The sequence below is a fragment of the Patagioenas fasciata genome, chromosome 12 (assembly GCF_037038585.1).
Source record: "Patagioenas fasciata isolate bPatFas1 chromosome 12, bPatFas1.hap1, whole genome shotgun sequence".
Taxonomy (NCBI): domain Eukaryota; kingdom Metazoa; phylum Chordata; class Aves; order Columbiformes; family Columbidae; genus Patagioenas; species Patagioenas fasciata.
In genome coordinates this window covers 23109400-23125389 of record NC_092531.1, presented here as the reverse complement: position 1 = coordinate 23125389, position 15990 = coordinate 23109400, and the positions used below count along the sequence as shown (strand labels likewise).

At 44.6% G+C, this 15990-nt stretch overlaps 1 protein-coding gene across 1 annotated transcript in view; it reads right to left on the bottom strand.

Moving 5' to 3' along the window:
• The window catches only part of HDGFL3 (HDGF like 3), a 35379-nt gene that overhangs the window by 13849 nt on the left and 5540 nt on the right, over nt 1–15990 (bottom strand). Inside the window, exon 2 of the mRNA XM_065847566.2 lies at nt 102–178. Within this exon, the coding sequence (XP_065703638.1) occupies nt 102–178 (77 nt within the window). The remainder of the gene's footprint in view (nt 1–101; nt 179–15990) is intronic.

Genomic DNA, 15990 nt, shown 5'->3' with positions numbered 1-15990 from the left:
GGCTTCAGCCAGGATTTGTTCCAATAAAATCAGTGGAGATGACATGAGCTGCTGTGGAGGATGACGCTTTTCAAAAGAAAAGATTACATTCGTTCACTTACGTTTCGTGAGTCCCGAAAAAGAAGATGGGGTATTTATTTGCTGGAGGCTTTACGGCTCCTTCAGGGAGTTCATCAATCTGTGAGACAGAAATGGAGAAAGGATTATTCCCAAATGCGGTGTCCTTCATCCGAGCATCCCCACCAAGCCCTGGAAGTGCTACTGCAGGTATCCCATAGGTATAGTACAGGTGTCTCAGAGGTCCTGCTGTGTGCTGGGGTGGGGAAGGGAAGACGGCTGCTGATTTTTCAGGCGGGCAGGTCATACAAAGTCAGTCACACTACAGGGAGACGGCAGGAGACCAAGGAGCAGACGAAAAGTTTTACTCATTTCATGGGCATAATAATACACATAGGCAATAAAATCAAGCCTGCTTAAATTAAGCGCTAACTTCAGATGCTGCCTCATCAAAGTTAGCAAAGCCCAGAGGGCTCCTGTCCATCTCACACAGCCACCTAAACAACCTCTGCACCAAATGGGGAACAGATGGCATCTCCGAGACTCTGCAGACGGAACACTGGACAATGTCCCATCAGTGCTGGTGGTGACGGTGGTACCCAGGGTAAACACACACAGGGAAGGAGGGGCTGGGACTCTCCTTCCCCTGCAGCATCCTAATAACTGGGTTTGGTCACGGTCCCTCTCTGTACTCCATCTCTTCTTTCACATTTTATTCCTGGCCCCATACTTCTCAAGATACAGCGGCAGAGCAGCTAAGGGAGGGATGGTCAGGGTCTTCTGACACAGCCGGGACTGGGACAAACCCCTCAGGCTGCGCAGTGCTGAGCCCCCATCTCCTGACACCTGAGAGCGGTGGTCCCTAGGCAGGAGGTTAGGCCCAGGACTTAGTCTTGTCCAACATCTAATTTTTCAGTCCTTTGCAACACAAATAACAGAGTCCAGGTGCCTACCCACATAAAACAGAAACACAGCACAGCTTTAAATAAGATCTAAGTGCCTGCCTTCCCAGCAATGGCACTTCTGGGCATATGTGGGCATCTATAATTAAATGTCCAGAGAACCCCCTGGCTAAGGAGAGGGAGCCTAATGAATCGAGATATCTATAGGGCAACACAGAGCAGGTGAATGGCTTGCTGCCTGGGACTTGGGCAACTCAGTCTTAACATCAACATATTGAATCCTGCCAAATGTCACTGGAACTGAGAGCAAAGCGCTGACACACCCATGCTACACCAAATCTGCTCCTCAGCAGAGCCCGAGGACAGAACCTGCATGTTTTCACTCAGGAGGCCAGGCCCACATGTGCTTTCCTTCTCTTTTCCTGCCAAAGGACCCCAAACGCTCAATTCTTGTTGATTAATAAACACCAGATTGTTTTCAAAGGATGTTCTCTTTCACTGGAAAGCATCTGTTGGCTACAGAGCTCTCAAAGGAGTACGAGCTTTTAGCAGAGTTCAAGTCCTTTTGGTCTTTCTGCAAGGCCACCTGTTGGGGACAGAGAAAGCAGAGCCACATGTGGAGCTGCAACATCACAGGACTCCTCTCTGCAAAAGAAACGGATGCCCATCTTTTGGGCTCACGTGGAGCATCGTCTGAAGCTACACCACAATGAGGGGACGTCGGAGCACTTCCCAACCACTCCCTGGCACAGGGCAGGGGATGGTGGGGCTCTGGCACGTTGGGCCGTGTCACCGTGCACTCACCGCCCAGCGCGGTCTGCAGGGGACAAGCCGTGATGGTCAGAGGTGTCACAGCATTTGTGGGCACAGCAATTACACAACTTCTTTTACTTGAGAAAGCTAAAAAATTGATAAATAAAAGGAGAATCTATTATTGAAATGCACACAGAAGGAAGGCACACTGGTGGGAAATGGAAGCGTGCATTCACTTTTAGCTCGGCTGTGTGTAAGAAGGAACTGAAACGACTTGACAGGCTGTTTGGTGTCCTCTTCATCATCAGGAGAACATAAAGACTGCCAAAGATATTATTCTAGAACTCATTATTTTCTGACATTAACTATGTAAGTAGGTGCCCATAATGTGGTTATTTGCTCACTAATTCATGATTTACATACAGGCATTAGACTATTACAGTGATAAAAGGACTGCAGGGGGCAAACACCGCAACTCACTTTACAGACTGATGGTGAGTGAGGCAGATAGTATGTCGCATTCTGTAACACATTGTATGCCTTCTTAAAGATGGAAGTGTCTATGTGTCAGACCAAAAAAGGCCCTGCTGGCAGTTTACCAAGTACAGGGGTAACACACCTCAACTGCCTGGATGCCATAGCCATCTTCCTCCTTATTATGACAATGAAGATGTCCAGAGAGATACGAGACCCCAGAAAAATGTGAACTCCTGCGACTGAGATGAACAATGTCCGCTGGGATTTGAGTGCAAATCTCATTTGGTTGCTTGAAACACAGCGCCAGCTCTGTGCTGTGTTACAGCACAGTGCAGTCCAGTTACTGTCTCAGCCCTTTAAGAATTTCTCATGAAATAAAGCAAACAGCTGTAAATGATCAGTAAAGCGGAGGAATGAAGACATGCTTAGTAGGGAACGCTGATCCGAAGGGAATGGGGATCTTACATCACACAATGTGCTATGCTCCAAAGCAGTGCGGATCTTCTCCTAAGCAGCATCCCAAGTGGAGTTAAGCCTCTTGTATTCCCAGCACCTTATACTGTTAGGTAAGGAGAGACACCGAACCGACAAAGGACAGCACACGCGTCTGTCACGCAGCTCACCTGCTCCTCATTTTGTGGTATATTTCTTTATTCATCCCAGTATCCCCTCTGACTATGTATCATCACAGGAAACCATAAAAAAGCTTTTCCTAGCTTTTGAAAGCTGGCATACACATACAAACACATGCAGTATAAATCTGCACTAAACGGCTCAAGGATAGACTGTTAATGCTCCCGCTCTAACATTTCACTGCGCAGCTGAGGTCAAGACTTTTCCTGCCTTCACTGATTTTAGCGTGAGCTCCCCAGCTCTCAGGCTTATGTCGCTAGCACTGTAATGAGGTTGAATATGAAGTGACAGTGCTATCTTACAGCCATTTAACTCCACAGCAAAAACTCCAGCTCCAGGGAATTCAGTGAAGGACAAGACCCTCTCTGCCATTAGGAAAGATCTCTTCCCTTTTTACCTGCTTCACACGAATCCCTACATTAGAGACAGTGAGACGAGAGCTTTGCACACTCCATCCATTCCCAGCAAAACCACCTTAATCCTCTGTGAATGCCAAGCCCCTAAGAGCTTATTTAGCTGCAGAACAACCCCAGCGCTCCTCGAGCATTGCTGCTGTTTTGTGCTAACAGAAAGCAAGCCATACAAGCAACCATACTGCAGCCCTCTGCTGCTGCACTCAGTCACCATTTACTCCCATTCGACAAGATGTTTTGGTTAAATATGCGGAAGATTTGAACCTGATATTTTTCCCCATATCAGCAAGATCAAAGACAGAGAGAGAGGGAGGGAGAGCGAGCAAGCGCGTGAGCACACGAGTGAGAAAAGCATCACTGCTTCGAACCGGGAACAAAAGAGATAAGTGCACCCATACTAGGACACAGTGTTGTAGTCACAGAAACCTCACTAATGACTAAAGCATCTGCCTATCAGAGAGTCAGACTGCGACTGCATTTTGCTTCTGGAAGGAAACAAACAGATTCTAAAGTGCCCGTTATAACCTGCAATCAAACGGGAGATTCATCCCCTCCTGAACCAGAGCAGACAGTGCGCTGGCTGCACAGAAATCAGTGAGAGCGCTGCATGGCGTGCAAATCTGATACGTGCATCAGCAACATCATGGGCAGCCGCTTCAATTATGGCTAAAATTAAAGCAGGTGGTTTCGGGTTTCGAGTTTTATCCCCTTTGCTCCCGTTGCTGTCATATGCTTAATGAATAACAACTGCTTTCTTTTTGCACAACCTCAGCAGAGCTGCGCTTCCCAGCATTTGTTTGCCAACCGAGCAGCAGAGCTTTAAAGACATAACTGTGTTTTTTGTTGGGTTTTTTTTGCCGGTAAACAAATGCCGGGCTTCTAGGGTCAGGAACACCGAACAGAAAATTCAGCTTGGACCCCTCAAACCAGAGCAGGGCTTTGTCAAATGGTGTTGCTAGGGACTACCAATGTGCAAGCAAGAAACCTGTCTCCTTACATTGTAGTTTACAGGCTGGGATGTATATGCAGCCTGAATATTTTGCTCTCAGTGACGAGTAATTGCTGACTTCTCAGGTAGCATTTGTAAGCCGTTCTCAAAGGCTGGGTTTGGCAGTACTCACTGCAACCGCTTCCTCCCGGTTGCCATGAGGTCAGGGACCCGCGGAGAGGGGCTCTGGCTGGGTGGGTTGGACTGGAGTCCTGCCAGAAGGACAGAGCAGAGCTGCCCACCGAGAACAAGAGCGGCTCCCGGCAGCACAAACCATCCCCATCGCTGCTTGTGGGATAACCCAGCGTATTCCAGGCAGGCGGTGGAGCTCCCTGGGAGGGCTGGTGCGGAACCAGAAGAAGCTGCACCCCCGCCTGGGTGTTCTGCTCCGCGGAGCTCTACAACACATTCCCTGCAAAATGGGAAACATGTCTCTGTGAGACACAGAAAACAGCAAGCTTTGTCTCCCCGCTCGCCTGCGCAGCGCAGCTGTCTGCGGAGGCTGACACGAGGGAAGGGCAGCTCTGCCCATGGAGGCGGAAGGGCACCCGCATGTGTCTGCTTCCCCTCGCAGGGACAGCAGGTGTCACGTCGTGTGGCTATCGCGAAATCTCTGTGCTGTGGATAAGCTGCTGCTCAGAAGCAGCAATTCCAGGCTGGCTTTTGAACCAGACCCCGTTCCATTATGTTCCAACAGAATTTAAGCTGCAAAAAAACAAAAAGGCATTGTGCAAAAATACCTGTCGAGTCTACATGTAGAGACAAGAAAGCTTTACTTCAGCATACAGAGACGCTGATATGGGCACTGGAACCACAAGTCCTTTTATTTTGCAAAAAGAGGGAATTAAAACTGCAGAGCAGTAATCGCTGATTGTTTTGACATACTATAAATGCCTTTGATTGGCAAAAGCACACAGAAGCATTGCAGAGATCAGTATCTCCCACTGAAATCCCCGGAGTCGCTGCACAGCAGTCGAGCAAAGGCCTATAGTATTTTTGCTGGAAAGTGGTTGAAGTTGCTTATTATTGCCCAACACATGCAAGCAGCTTGATCTTTTGCAGTTGGCTTATTAGCAGAACTCTGGATGGATAAAAGCAATACTCTTCAAAATCCATTATTAAAATAGGATATTTTGCTTTTCCGCAATGTTTTTATTCAGATGGATTTAATATGCTTTATAATAGCTAATGCTACTGGGAGTCAGCAGTATGGCAGTATCTCTTCTAAACCATTATTTAAAATACTGTTCTGTAAAATGTACAATATTAATTTTTTTCCCCCCAGAGGATCCTAAAACGTAAAAAAAGAAAAGAAAAAAAATATCCAACCTCCTCCAAGCTAAAAACTGTGACTCAGACTCTAGGACTTAAATTGAACAGCAATCCAACTAAAGCTGATTGGAGACTGTAGAATTTTCCTCTCATTTATCAGGGCTACATGATATTTGAAGCAGAGCACAACTCCTTCCCCAACGTACATCACACACTAGAACTCCTAGTGTGAAATGCTGGCATATGCACTTTTTCACCCATTAAAGAAGATAACCCTGTGAAGGGCGAGGCTGGAAGCAGAATCCAACTTAATAAGGTAGAATTGCACAGCTACAAAAGGAAAAAAGCAGTCTCTGGGCATGGGAGAGTGCCACCAGCAAAAACAAAACGCAAAACAAGATTAAAAACAGCGGAGCATACTTTTGAGCGCTGCTGAAAAGGGCTGAAGGGTATCCTGCAGACAGCCAGAAATGACAATATAAAGACATCAATCCTCCTTTTTTTCTGTACATGCTCAGGACCTCAACGAGATAGAAGACAATGAAGGGTTAGTTGGAGTCCAAACAATGCTGGCAGGCAGTGTCTCGCTAGGAAAGATCAGCAGTCTTGCAGCTGAGATCAGCCCCTTTACATCCCTAATTAGCAGCATATTTTTAAGACAGAAAGTTGAAATACAGTTTCTGCAGAGCTGCTTTAATCTTCAATATGAAAATGGGGCCAAAGCTTAGTTCTGCGTGACTGGTATCTATATGCATGACTTTGTAGCTAACAGATCTATCCATGTGATTCACGCCCTCCGTGAGCTTTCGCGGCCGGTGGGCAGCAGACAGTGGGAGGAGGACACCCAGCCTAGTTAGTCCTGGCTTTGCCACCTCTGGGCTGACCTTGGCCTCATCGCTGCATCTCCTGCCCGCTCACTTTTACAAACGGGGACTGTGGAACTGCTCTCCTTACAAAGCACTCGAAGTCCACTGCTAAAATTCTAGGCGTTGCTAATAACAAACACTTGCAGCTCTGTCAGAGGAGGATTTCAGGTTACCAAACTGTAATCCTCCCGTGAGCACACCCCAAAAATGCTGCAAAAATGCTCTGTTTTCTCCAAACAAAGCGTTTCCCCGCCACTGTGAGCAAAGCAATGGTGCTACTACTAGGACTCTTTTTCCCCAAGGAAAGGCTGTGATCGTGCTGTTTTCAGTCTGCTACCTGCAAGAACTCAGGGACACATCAGACGGTTTTGCCAGACCAGAAAAAAAAGGAGAAAGGCCAAAGGGGTATTAAGTTTCCCCATGTTTTGTGATGAATGGGCTGCCCATCAGCAGAACAACACAGAGTCCATATGCTGAGAGACAGCTCGAAATGCGGGCTCCTCCACAACATCAGACAACGGGCAATCCACATACAAGGAAGCCAGAGAAATAGAAACTCTAAGTTTTATGGTTCACAGAATTACTTTTTATTTGTGGATGGGAGGGGAGAGGTTGTTCATTCTCAACAAACACCGCCAGCTCCGAGGCATTTTGTGTTTTCTTTCCTTTAAGCATAGTGAAGCTTGATTCTCCTTTCTCTGAATTATTCCTGAGATATCAAAATACGGCTTGCAATGTACACCTACCTGAGCAAACCAGAGTGAAGCCACCAACCCCCAATGAAACCAGCTCCTCTGACCAAATCTGCTTATCCTACTTTATCATCTTACTACAAGTATTTTCGTCTTGAAATATAAAAATGTGCAAGAAATGCACATACAAAAATGCCTTTGGAAGCCATACAGCAACTAAAACTAATTAACCAGCCAAGACATCAACAAATGCACATTCACAAACACCGTATTTCTCTCCTGCCACTCTCTTCTCACAAGTCAAAGGGACATGAAAAGTCATGTAATCTTCCTCCCCAAATGCTCAGATAAATCTTGCCACCTTCTCTATCACGTCTGCTAGAAAGAGTGGATGAATGGTGTAAGAACTCATTTTTGGCCTTCCAGTATTTACACTGGAGTTTTACTATTTAATTGATTTCGTTTGAAGGAAGAATGTTATATTCATGAGACAGGATTTTTTTGTCCAGTCAGCCTGATCAAAACCTTTTCAATCGGATGCAGCCTGTCCAGAGCGTTGACATTTGGCCAAATACACACAACCAAATTTTATACTCAAGGCTCATCTGTTCCCCATATCCAAAGCTCCATATTCCACTGTTAAAGCTTTTATTAAAAGAAGTGTTGCTAGTCCTTATACTGGCAAGCTGAAAGCAAAAAGGTAAGCAAATTTCTGTAAGATTGCAACCTCCTAGACTTGGCTGGCTTAATTTACTATTTCTTTTCCAATGTAATTTACTTCCCCTAAAAGTCAGTTAAAAAAATTGGATTGGCACAATATTTCCAGGCTGAAGAATACGGAGTGTCCCTGCGCAATATTTGGTCCGGCTTCCCACAAAGTACACAAAACCCTGTTGACACTGCAGCTTGTGGCTAAAATTGTTTTGAGCACGGCAATGTGATGGATGGAGACTGCAGGTCCCAGCACACGAACTCCAGTGTGTGTCAGGGTGAACACAAACACACTGGGGACAAAGAAGGGAACAATCTGCTTCGCTCACCGCAGCCCGCAGGGAGGATTCGAGCTTGACACTCCAGAGGTTGCAACGATCGCCTGGGCCTTTGGGTACAGAAAACCCTCCTGCTTGTCTCCTGTTTTGTCACCGTCAGCTGCAGCTAAGGAGTATAATATCAGGGGACTGAAATGCTCTTTGTCACTGAACAAGTGCCGGCATTAAAAAAACGCTTAGTGTTACATGGGAAAAGAACACAAAATCTTTGTCCTTTGAAAGCACAGAACATTTTTAGCGTACCGCAACCCTCGGAGGTTTGGGTGAAGTAGCAGAGATGACTACATGAGCATCCTGAGCATGAGTGCTCCAAGGGAATGGATTTTGGAGCTACGGGATGAGTATGATCACCAAGCATCATTGGCACACAGGCCAACTATCTCGTTGTGATGCAAATAACACGTACAACAACATGTACGCAGCCTGGGGAGAGCGAGAAGCAATGAAACTTAACTGCAAAGCCAATGAAACGGAGTGATATGCAATCATTTTCAAAGGCAGGTTTTCCTGTTTGCTCTGCTGACAAACGGCAGAAGAGCTCAGCATCTGCAGGAAGCCCAGGGTCACTAAAAACCCCCACTGGCTGTCAATAGTTGTCTCCATTACTCCCGCAGCCTTAGCCACCATCTATGGTACAAAACAATTAAATCAGCAGGTTATTTTTCCAAAACAGAACTTTTGCCTGTGTTGACTGGGTCACTAAACCCACGTAACGATGAGACTCGTGGAGTCACGGTGGTCTCTGCGCAGCGCTTGGACCCAACTTGGGTATTTTGACTGGGTTTGCTTTCAGTCTCCGCTCAGATTTCCAGGAGCTGTCACTGCGGTCTCAAATACCTTCTCTGCAAAGCCCCCCAGTCTACGTTAAACTCTTTGGAATTTTAATCTGTCTGCCCAAAGAGAGTCAGGAATGAGTTTTTCCAAGCCAAGTCATACTCCTCCCTACCTGCCTGTCCTTCTGCTTCCAAAACCTCAAATGAGAGTTTTCACTTAGTTTTGACCCAAAACGTAATGTTGCTCAAATTTACTTAGTCCCTAAAAGATTAACAATGATGTTTACCAAAATGAACATTTCCCTCAAAAAATAAAATTAAAAAAATACCTCAAGAATTGAACTCTTCACATAGAATTCAAGCCACTCCATTATGTACATGCAGACCTATGAAATTAAATCCTAATTCCTAAACAATGTTAGAAAAAAACTTCTCATATGAAAGAATAAAAACATGTAAGACAAAAAGATGTGCTTTCAGAGCTATAAGTGGCATTAATGTCAGAGACAAGATGAACATATCAATACGGTAGCGACCAGACTTGCTAGGGTGGCATGCCCATAATTCTAAAATATATATTTTACATCACAAACACTAAATATGACTTTCAAGCATGTGAGTGCTGTCTTTTGATTTACACGCATTAATCATGGGCTGCAGTTACGCTCCAGAAGTCACAAAGTTTACTCCAGAACCTGCTTTCTTCCAAAAGCCGCTGATTTTCTCTAACTTGCCTTCACTGAACAAGACCAAGGGCTTCTGCTCATTTCTATATCAGACTAGGAGAGGTAATCAGAAGATTAAATTTAAAGGAACAATTATTTTAAAAGGATACACACTGTCAAGGGACAAATTACACATGTAGAACTGTAATAAGCTGTTTTCCTGCATACATTAAATTTTTAAAACACTATTTCTGAATCAGGAATGGCACCCATACTAAGCAGGGGAGCTTAGCACTCTACCTTGGGAGCTCAGTACAAACCCATGTTTTAAATCAGGTTACCATTTTGTTTTAAAAAGCCGCTCTAAAGAAACAGCATATTATCCTGATTCATATTGTGCAAATAACTGGGAAAAGGCAGTTACACATAAAAGGGAACTTGGTTAAGGAGACACATATCTGGAACTAGGCAGGACACGAGGGAACACGGCACATACAAAGAGAAAGCGTTTATACACACCTCATACAAATCAACACAATCCAACCAAAAGCCTTTCAGTCAGTATTCAAAATTGTAATTCTAAGTGTCACTTGCCTTGACTTTTTAATGCACTGGTGATGACACAGGATGTGTCCAAACCACGCTCCACAACCCAGGAGTTTTAGCTCACACTGCTTTTAATTGTTGAGATCCCCAAGTCAGCCTGACGGTGTCCTTTGCAATAAACCTGCCTGGGAGACGACCCCAACAGCCCTGTTATCTCACCAGGTCAACTGCACTGCTGACATTAGACAAACACGTAAACCAACACCTTCATGGAGCGGCAAATGTTTCAGAAAAAGTATAAGCTTCTCCCTAAAAGATGGTTCCGCTTGCTCCCACATCTGCTGAAGAAGCTGGCGTTTCCTCTTAGCATATTGCCACTAAAATCTTAATTATTATGGGCTTCTAGAAACATAACAGCTAGAGGGCTTGATCCTGCAAGCACAGCTGGGTGTACAGTTTGGCTGCATAAACAAAGCCTTTGTCTTCGTATGATGAGGTCCCATCCAGCACAATAACACGGCAACTCCATACACAGGTGAATCCATCTGTTTGTAGGGCAGGAGATGCCATAAAACATCTTCCAAAAAATAAGGAGAAAGCATTCACAGCATTTTAATGCTGAAGAGCCCTGTCTGACAAATGTGTCTTCTCTAATCTGTTTTCATCTTTTAACGAGGAATTATCATTTTACTGCCCGTAAAACTGACCCACGCCCTTAACAATAAAGAGTTTCAAACAAAGTCATTCAAACAAGGGCAGAGAAAACAAAATATCAATAGACAGAACAAGCTTATTACTGGTGATACATCATTGCAGATGCTATTAATAAAATTCTAACCGCAAGGCTTAATAACTTCATGCTACCTTCTTCTAAAAGCTGTGATAGAAACACTGTGACAAAGAAAAATAAAGTTTGCACAGGAGGAAGATTTTGAAAAAGAACTCCTGATAAAAAGCAGCAAAAAGGAGTACCTGAAAATGTGAACATATGTGAGCCACCTGATCCCCACACCATCTGAAAAGAATTATCTGTGGAGTTTGCTGCAGCACTAATATCGTTCCAAAGCCCTGGTATTTGGAGAGGCACTGCAGGAAGGAATGCCATCTTGTATTTCTGTCTTGTTTTCAGATGAACGTCTGCCTTCTCCCTTAGGCTGTGGTCCTGCTTTTTGCTTCTACAGCACACGTAAGCGGTTTTATTGAAATCAAGGAATCTTTATGCAGTCAAATTCATTCGCTGCCCTTGGGACACGGTCTTCAAAGAGCAAATGAATGGGACAGGTATCATCTCCTTCCTGCCATTCCGTACGGAGCAGGACAGCGAGCAGCCTGCAGCCCCGCAGAGCGACTCCGGAGCACCCGAAATCCGCAACGCGGTGCTAACAGCACGCGGCGAAGAACACAGCAACCTCGACTCCGCAAACACTTCCACGTGTTTCAACCTGAATGAACGCTACCTAGTTGGATTCCAGATAGCGGTATCTGAAGAAATCCTTACCGAAACACAAATTTACACCGGCTCTGATGGAAACAGTGACATCTGGGCTGAAAACCAACTAGCATCTAATGAGTTTAAGAAAAAGATGACAAAAGATGCCACTAGAGTAGGGCAGAGTGCCTGGCATGAGATGCTTTGCTTAGGTGCACTGCTTGCCAGTCTGCCTCACTGAACACTTTGGTGTCCTGGAAGAGGAATCTGGCACAGTAAACTTGGAACCTTTGCAAATATTAAGATGAAGATAGTCTTTTATGCCCATATGTATGTATGTATAAACATGGAGTCACCCCGTGATGGTAAAACGCATATGACAACTGACTCACAGAGACCTAGGTCTGTGAGAGATAAGAACTGCAAGTAAACTGAAATTCGGCTTGCAAAAGGAAAAGGCTAAGGCATCTGGGAAAAGGGATCGGCAACATTAGAGAGGGAAAGCTGGAAGCAGCAATACTACAGGAAGCCAATAGTTGACCACAAGTTACATTCGAACAACCAATGTGCTGCAAAGGTCAAGGCGATATGCAGAAACCCCCATATGCAAACACACACCCAGGCAGAGCTGGCACACAACCCTCACACGCCGCCACCGCACCCAGCACAATTATTTTGGCCCTGTGCAGGACATCACCATACGGGCTGGTAATGAGTTGAAGGAAGTTAAAGAAAAATACACACAATATTTATGTCAACGCACACAGCAGAAAGTAATCAATGGGGCTGGAGGGACTGATTTACACAGAGTGATGAACAATAAATTGTATCGCAGGGAAGAAGGCTATGAATGACCGGCCCCACTTCTATATGGGGTGCAAATCACGGCCCTGGGTGCCCGCTGGCTCTGCAGCCCCCGTGGCTGTTGTGACTGGTGGTCTCTGCACAAGCAGCAGGAAAGAGGGAGGGAAAACTCCTCGAGAAAAGGAAGGACACAAACCACCCTTTGAGGCACAGTTCTCTGCTTTCTGGCACCTCCTTATGCTGCTTTGTCAGGATGGCCAACGTATGGCGCACGCTGGTCGGAACGCCACTCAGACACGGCTTCCCTCCCTCCCTTCCACCCACAGCTCCTGCAATGGGAAGATGCTGATACTCACCACAGAAAAGTGGAACCCTAAGTGCCCTATATTTAAAGTTTTCCCAAAAGATAGGTGGAGGAAGAGCTGGAGGAACTGCCACCTAGGTACCAGCAACAGGTTAGGGACGAGGGTAACAGCCAGGAACAGAAACCTGGATTCTGGTTTCATTCAGATGGAGGAGATTCCAGCTGAGGAAGATACCCCACTCTCCAGGAATTAAGAGAAGGGGTTCACAGTATCCCCCTCCTGGAAGGCTGAACACTGTAAGATGTAAGATTTGTGGAGCTGAAGAAAAAGTAACAAAAAAGAGCTGCTTGCACCCAATGACTTTCTATGGAAAACACATATCCAGGGAAGGACGGTAACTCCAGAATTGTTCTTCGCAACCATAGCATTTGCTTCTCTATCTGTACTTTCCTGCTTCTCCCATCTAGACTGCATCTCCAGACTGATGCTTCATATCTCTGTAAGGTCACTCCCTATGCTAATAGTTAAGTTTCAATATGTACTTATATTTAGTACATTTAGTAATCCAGTCTGATATGGGATTGATTCCCAGAAATGGTTTGCGTTATTGTGCAATTGTGTCTTGAGCTCTCCCAGACTTAAAGTTTCTTCTACTCATGGCCTCAGTGTGGTTGCACTTTCTGTTGTAAGTAGCTTCAAGGGTAGGTGCTTTCCAAGCCCAAGGAATACAAAAGACTTTAAAGGCTGACACACTGTTTCCTAGTTGACATCAGTGACACCACAGCGATATCCGTAAAGTCCCTACAGTCAGGAATTTTTCCCTTCCTCCCCGGCCCTACTTACTCTGATGTACGTAGGATGCTTTGTTAACTCATGGTCTTAAAGATGGTATTTGGTATATGATATTCCTTGCCCTGCTTCTCCTCATTTGTTATGTGATGTCTTCTATTCAAGCAGCCAACCTAGAGCTGGCAGCCTCTCTCTAGGTTTTTTTTACACGTTGCTACAAGGCAAAATAAACAGTTGTTTCCAGTTTGCATTTTCAGGGCTACAGATGTATGCTAATTATCCTTGCAGTCTGCTAAAGGAAAACAGAAAGAGATTTAAATGTGCTTTTCTAAGGCAGAGACCAAAGCCTATGGGCACCTGTCCCTTCTCACTGTGCCACCAGGGCACAGTACAATGTCATCTCCTCCCTTTATGCCGACTCCAAAGGCATTTTCAGATTTCAGCAGGGCTCTACAAAAGGGCAGGAGACAGAGATTAAGTCCTACTGAAATTCAAGAACATCATGTGTCTTTCTGGAGCAGCAGTGATGCCAAGGATAATATTTGGGTTGACCTGAGACTGTTTGAAGGATGGGGAACTTTAAAACGGGGCTGTAGGAACTGCATCATAACACGGGAAGGTCATTGTTTTGTTAGGATGCTGTAGTATTTACTCAAATTTCTCACCTTCCTTTTGTTTCCTACAACAAAAAAATAATATAAACAAACAAAAAAGCAAAAACCCAAGCCCAAAGCAAGGTCTCATATGCCCTTCAGGTAAAAGTAAGTATAATCAAGACTGTCATGTCACATAGTCCGCATAGAAGAAAGTAAAACTGGAAAAGAATCTGCAGTTTATATTCAATTTCTGTATCAAGTTTCGAACTGGCTGTTACACAAATCAATGAAACAGTCTCAGATGTGCAAAGCCAGTAATGCAGAGACTTTCCCAAGAGAAGGAAGCGAGGATCTGTTTCCTTCTTTAAGTTTTAGAAGCTTTCCCTCATGACACTTACTCATTTGCCAAATATTTCTTGGAATCTTTCAAATAAGTGTTTATTCTAGTTGCTCCTGTTGTGCTTCAGCCAAACTACTGGGCCCTTCTCTGTTGATGCTGCTTCTATTGGAGCCCAGAGTCAAGTGATGTGCTCCCCCTGTGTTTAAGTATTTATGTTTTCTCTGGGGGTGTGCGTGTGTCCATGCACGGAATAGCTGTGTGTATGCACACATACCTACCCACCGTATGCAGAGATACAGGTGACACAGGGGCAGGCTTGGAAAGCATGAAGGTACCTAAAGATACAGCAAAATCCCCATGTTCAGCTAATTCCACACACCTTTAAAAAGCCGGTTCCACGACCTCTGCCTGCCTGCTCCACACAGGCTACTTTCCAGTGTTTGTTGCTATATTTATCACTCGAATTACAGTATTACTGAGAAGCCTCAGGCAGACTTGTTCTCCCTTATGCCTCTCAAGCACGCAGTGGAAAGGTCTTCACTGTTCACACAACACCATCTCAAACAGTTAAAATGTCCAAGCTCTCACATTGTCATCACTTTTCCAGCATTATCAGGAAATCCTTTTATCTATCTTCAATGACAATTGTGTGTACTTACAGCCAGCTATCACTTGCTTACAGTATTTTTATTACCCTAAATGTAGGAAGACTCGTTAACGCGTTATTATGACGGGGAAATCAGGAAATGAAGAGTTAAGAGTGAAAACTCAGCCTTCGTTTTGCTGCCTACACTAACAAAAAATCCTTCCAGTTGAGGGTCCAAAAAGGTTGTTTACACAATAATAAAGAGATCTATCAATTAATGTAATGGGAGCTAGCATTTCTTGGAACTTTCTGCAGTAAGAACATAGAGATTGACTTGACAGGCTACAGATTTCACTGAAAGAGACACCCTTCTTTCAGATAAAACATATGTCCAATGATTTCCACGAGATTAGTTGATGAAAATTATTCAGTGGCTTCAAAATGACGAGGAAAAATATCTAACAAAAAGCCTGTACAGTATGGGAATGACAAAATGTAATTGTTTATTGCCTCCAAACTTCTGAGACCGCTGTCTTCATTCCGGGTTAGCTTCATTTGGACTTAAAATCATGACACTGCAGGAGAAAATGTTATTCATCTATTGTCATTTACACAAAAAGATGAGACTTGCACATTTGGGGCTGGTTATTTAGACTAATTAAAAAAGAGAGAGATTTAAAGAATTGAATTTTAAAAAAGTTTTCCCAAATATCCCTGCCTGTGTTAACAACAAGCATCGAACATCTTGGCCCCAAAGTGGTTCGTTTGCCAAACAAGAGCAACTGGAAAGATGTTACTGTAAGCAATGCTTCAGCTTTATGTATAAAAATTACGGGGCTGATGCCTTTGGAAGCCAAGGGCTTCACCATCAGTTCCTTGGGCAAGGCAGAGCCCTGCAGTGATCAGCAAATCTCATCTCAGAGAGGAACAAACAGAGAAACTGCTTGCAGATCTCCAAGGAGTGATGTATGAGTGAGGTACATAATTAAAGAGGGAGAGAAATGGAAGAAGCTCCGAGTTGGTAAAGGAGAAGTCACAGGAGACTCATATTTAGT